This window comes from Nuphar pumila, chromosome 13, assembly GCF_984573655.1.
Source record: "Nuphar pumila chromosome 13, dmNupPumi1.hap1.1, whole genome shotgun sequence".
NCBI classification, from domain to species: Eukaryota; Viridiplantae; Streptophyta; class Magnoliopsida; order Nymphaeales; family Nymphaeaceae; genus Nuphar; species Nuphar pumila.
Window position 1 is genome coordinate 51,844,587 of NC_143261.1, and position 5,612 is coordinate 51,850,198.

At 37.3% G+C, this 5,612-nt stretch overlaps 1 protein-coding gene across 1 annotated transcript; it reads left to right on the forward strand.

Annotated features, from left to right (window-relative positions):
- The first annotated feature begins 235 nt into the window (after positions 1-235).
- On the forward strand, positions 236-3,053 carry LOC149818365 (E3 ubiquitin-protein ligase At1g63170-like). The gene is made up of 3 exons (XM_089986205.1): positions 236-729; positions 1,818-2,208; positions 2,907-3,053. Exons 1-3 carry the CDS (start codon positions 236-238, stop codon positions 3,051-3,053), a joined length of 1,032 nt encoding a protein of 343 aa, XP_089842331.1.
- The last annotated feature ends 2,559 nt before the right edge of the window (positions 3,054-5,612 follow it).

The following is a 5,612-nucleotide window of genomic DNA, read 5'->3' on the forward strand; positions in this document are numbered from 1 at the left end:
AGAAAAAAAAAATATTGCATTGCACCAACCAACCCTCTAACTCACTCAACGATTTCTCATTGCCATTTTCCCCTTTTAACAACCGCTAAAAATCATCCTAAAGACACCAAGAAACAATGCTCGACACAATCCTTTTTGCCTTGCAATTGAAGTCAGACAGTTAGATTCTTGGTCACCATCCCTCCCACCTTGTTCCTCCTCTTCCTTCTTAAACACTACCCTTTGATCGATACCTATGACAATTCCTGTCAGATTTGCCGGATTTGGGTCGCATTCTATGAGTACCCGATTCGGTTTTCCGGACGAGGATTCAAGTTCCAGTGACGACGAAGGTCTTCCCGGAGTACAGAGCATGGATGAGATGTCTTTGTTGATGAGGATTGTTATGAGGATCTCAAGAGCAAGGTGGTTTGCTTTTGTGAGAAGGGTGTTTCTTTATCAGAATGGTGTGAGATCAGAACTGGGTTCCAACCCTTTGAATTCTAGTGTTTGGATTGGATTGGAGTCTGTGATCTTGGTCACCCAGATTGTGGCTACAACTGCTACTTTGGTTGTGTCCATGGAAGAGAAGCCAGTTTGTCCATTGAGGATATGGGCTCTTGGGTATACTATTGGGAATATTGTTAGTCTCCCACTGCTTTTTTGGAGGTACAAGCACCCTCATGTGAGTCAGGAGAATGGATGGAATGATTTTGATGTGGAGCAACAGAGAGTAACTGAAGAGTCCAGGTAAGTTAGACCCAGTCTGGTTTTCCTTTAGACATGTTCTGGAAAGAATGTGTTTGAGAAATTCCAACTTGCAGATTGAATTCTGTTTAGCATAAAGATTTTGCAGTATATTCCTTTCTGTTTATATTGATGCCAAGTTTAAAACCGTGTACAATCAAGTCTCTTCTTTTTTATGAAAACATGTCCTCGAGGTGATTGGGTGCACCTGCTTACCTAGAGAAATGAGATATGCCTGGATGTTACATTGAGTTGCAAACTTCACTATTCTGGTTTTTTTCCACTTTTCTGGATAAGTGGATGCATCCAAACACACTCATTATGAGTTCGGTATTTGTGCCAAATTAATTAGAGCAGTCAAATTCGGCAGTTTCCATTATGAAATATGTACAAACTTCCTATGTTGAAAAGCTTTAATGAATTAACTAATAGTGACTGGCTTGAGTCTTAGCTGAGACTCTCTAAAGAGTCTGGTTTAGACCCTATTTGTGCTACACAACCAGTTGGTGTAATTGACAGTCGAAATAAGTAATCTCTGCTTATGAAATTGGCCAGTATGATCCGAATCTATTTGCAGAAGATGATTCACAAACATAGGCCCCTATGTAACAGGGATTCGGCTAGCAGGGTGCCGCACCCGCGTCGAGTCGCCGGGTGTGGTCAACTTGACCCTGGGTGCGTTGACGGCACCCAGGGTCATTTGTGTCCAACTTTTTTATTAAAAAAAAATTGTCCAATTTTTTTATTAAAAAAAAATATTTGTTTTGGGGGGCGCTGCCCCAGGGACCCACGCCGGGGAGAGCCCCCGGACCCCCCTTTCTGCAAGGGCAAAAACTCTGAATCAGACTTCACAACTCATCAACTCGACCCCTTCCCTGCACAAATTTTATATATATATATATATATATAATCTTTTTTTTTGCCGCACCCCCACACCCAAGTTTTTAACCCCGCCACCCGCACCCATGTGACATAGATAGGCCCCTATGTTAAGAAGCTGAGTTTTCAGTACAAGTTATTACATATTGCACATTCCATAGACACAAACTTAAACTTGTCAACTGACATGAGATGTCTTGTTGGAGATGCAGGATATCATATTTTATGAGCAGAACACAGACTACCCTGGAAATGTTCTTTGCAGTTTGGTTTGTAATTGGGAACATTTGGGTTTTCGATACGCGCAATGACTCTTTTCGTCAATCACCGAAGCTGCAAATGCTGTGCATTGCTTTGCTAGCATGGAATGCTCTGAGCTACTCCCTGCCTTTCCTATTATTTGTGCTGCTTTGTTGCTGCGTGCCTTTGATCCGTAGCTCTGTAGGGTACAATATGAACATGGTACACAGAGGGGTAACAGAGGAGCAGATCTCAAGGCTGCCCAGTTGGAAGTTCAGAGCAATTTCTGTTAATTCAGATGATTCAGATGGAGATGCTTCAATGAAGTTGTCAAGCAGCAGGCATCCTAAAGATAATGAGCCTGTGAGTGATATTGCTCTCTCTCTCTCTCTCTCTCTCTCTCTCTCTCTCTCTCTCTGCATGTAATGAAATCCAAAGTTCAAACATTTAAGAATGAAGTTGACCAAAGTTCTCTGTGGAAGATTTTGTTATTTACCAAAAGACTAGGGACATTTTCATGACTTTGATCTTTTTTCCATGATTATTAGTTGCAGTGAAATAGATGTATTGATAACTTTACACTATATCACAAAGACACTGACAAGAACCGACTGAATACGAGTCCATGATGTGAGTTGGCAATTTTTTTTTTTAAAATAGGAACCGTGGACATAGACTTTTCATTATTTAATTGATTAAAATGATTTTCAAATATTTAAATATATAACATATATTTATTATTGAAAATATTGTTAAAATCTATTATAAACATTAGAAATAATGAATTATTCCCATACATGTCATGAGCATGCCACGTTCATGTCCCCGTGTCGTGTCATGCCACCGGAGACAGCCAAAAATGGCTTGTTCCTGTGACATAGCCCTCACAAATTGATGCATTTTCTATAGCCAAGTCTTAAAGAAATATTTCTGTCATAAAAGGAATTAGATAGAAGAGTGTTATACAGGATCTGATCCATGTAAATACTTGGTACTTTTAATTTTGATTTCATTGATTTTGTTAAATTTAGGACTAATGGCGCTGATGTTGGTTTGGGCAGGAATGCTGCATCTGTTTAGCAGAATACAAAGACAAGGAGGAGGTGAGAGAGCTGCCCTGTTCACACCTCTTTCATCTGAGATGTGTGGATAAATGGTTGCGAATCATATCTTGCTGTCCCCTTTGCAAGCAACATTTGCAAAACTGAAAAACTCTCTTTTTTTCAACATTTCATGATGTAATGTGGATATCAGAATTTGTTGTACAAGCTTAGTTGGCTTTGTCCATCATGTACAGAAGAGTATTCAGCAGGCCCTGTCCTTGAATGCGACTAGAGGCCGACTCTAGGAAAGTGCATATAGCCAGTGTTGCGCCTACCCGACTATGCGGTCCCATTTGAGGTGCACTCGGATGCCCCGGATGAAGCTATCGGTGGGGGTATTGGTGCTTCAATAACACCACATTTCCTACCTCTACATTTGGCCATATATATATTGACTACTAATAAAGGAGTAGAAATCACTTTTTTCTTCAAAAAAATTGAATTTTTGTAGATTAAATGTTACTGATGTGATCTACATGGTTAGTTTAGTAGGAAACTTATTTTGAATTATGTGATTATCACAAGTAATTAGGTTTTTAAAGAGATTCAAAAATCAACGGCTCACAATGTGCCAAAGTTTCATGACTCAAAAGATCACATTTTTATACCAGAAAAGGACGGTCCAAGGAGTGATCCTTAGCAAACAGACCATGCTGGTGAGATTGAGTTGCTACAACTTGCAACTATGATTTCCTCATTAGTAGCAAATATTTTCCCATATATATAATATTGGCTACCCTCGAGTCTATTGTTCTTCCTAGTAGAAACAATCCGTTCATTTACATTTTTGTCTTTTTTGTGAATCAAATGTTACCATTATGATCTATATGATTTGCTTACTCAAAAACATGTTTTAGATCATCCTATTGTATTGTGTAAGGGGACACACTCACTCTCTCTCTCTCTCTCTCTCTCTATATATATATATATATATATATATATATATGAAAAAAATATAATGTAGTTCTGTGGCATGATACCATAGGGTGGTACACTCTTGCTTGTATAGATCTAGCAACCATACAAATGTGTTTAATTAGCATAGTTTGTTTACTATGTTAAAAGGTTTTATCATATATAATACCTTATAAGATTTTATTTTTCAGATTGTCAAAATCAACTGCTTACAATTCATGAAAATAAGGGTGATCTCAAAATGGTATAAAACATCATATTTCAATCAATTTTAACACACAAATAGTAAATGGAATATGCTAAACATGATCCTAAGGTTAAATTTTGTATTTGGAGCTCATATAGGGTGCTTTTATCGTATCATAACATATGGTGGTACACACTTGATTTACATAGATTTAAGCTCCAAAAAATAAAATCTAACCATTGGTTCATTTTTAACGTGTTCTATTTACTAATTTCATGTGTTAAAGTTGACTGAAATACGATGATTTATGTTCTTTCTAAACCATCCTTGTTTTCATGAATAGTGAGCTGTTGATTTTCATCATCCCAAAAATGGAATTTTATGATGTATTAGACACGATAAAACCTTTTAACATAGTAAATACACCGAGCTAAACGCATCAGTAAGGTTAGATCTACCTTTTCTGGCTAAATCCATACAAACAAGAGTGTACCACAGCATGGTATCATGGTACGTAACCACTATATATATATATATATTACCTCATTTATATATATATATATATATTACCTCATTTTATTAGATAAAATTAAAATAAATCATATATGCATAACATTACTTCACAACCAATGGGGACTCCCCTTGTGTGGCAGGAGCAGTTAGTGCACGTTACCTTGTTTTGGGACATTGCAAGTTCGAATCCCTATGGTATAATTGTATAAATGGTAGGGTTCTGCCTAACCCCATCTTTCTCTGTCAAAAAAAAAAAACATTACTTCACAATAATATACACTTTCTTTTCAATAAGCAAGCTGGAAAAGTTTTCATATGAGATTTTTTCTAAATGAAAAAAAATTTACTTGTTTGTGTAGCATGAGAAAAATAAAATGAAAAATATTAGAAAAATGAGAGTGGAGGGGTCGCGGTGGTGGAGCAGATTCATTGAAGAATTTCATGAACATCAATGAAGGCTTTGAATCATCAACAATGCTTCAAGCTTGCACCTTCAATTTGCCGCACAACGAGCGAAATTCGAAAACCCAACACCATCAAGGTTGAAACTGAAAGAACAATTCAAAAGAAGAGCACCAGCAACCCAAATCACAAAAAACTTATTATTCTAAACCAAGTTTAAGAATCCTCGAAATTCTTGTAAACCTCCATGATTCCTCCCTTCTGGGCAACATAGAAAACCTCTCCCCTCCTGTCAATTGATGATGGGGAATCTTCATCCTACAGCTTCTTTCGAAGAGATGTGACCGCGGCTCCCCGCTCGTCGATCTGACGGTCAATCGAGAATGGGTTTTCTTTGGTATATGCAACATTCCTCCGCCTTCCTATGTGGATGAATGTTTCTTATCAAAAATTTAACTTTTTAATAAACACTCTCTTGGAAAAAAATTCTCTCATTTAAAACGGTCAAAAAATAGTATATGTTTTCCTTCCTGCCTTCACTTTTCCTACATCTTTCTCACTTTCAAACATAACATGCTTAGGGGACAAAAGTTTCAGCATATTTAAAAATAAGATAATAAGACCAAAAGTTTGGTAGCTACTTAAAC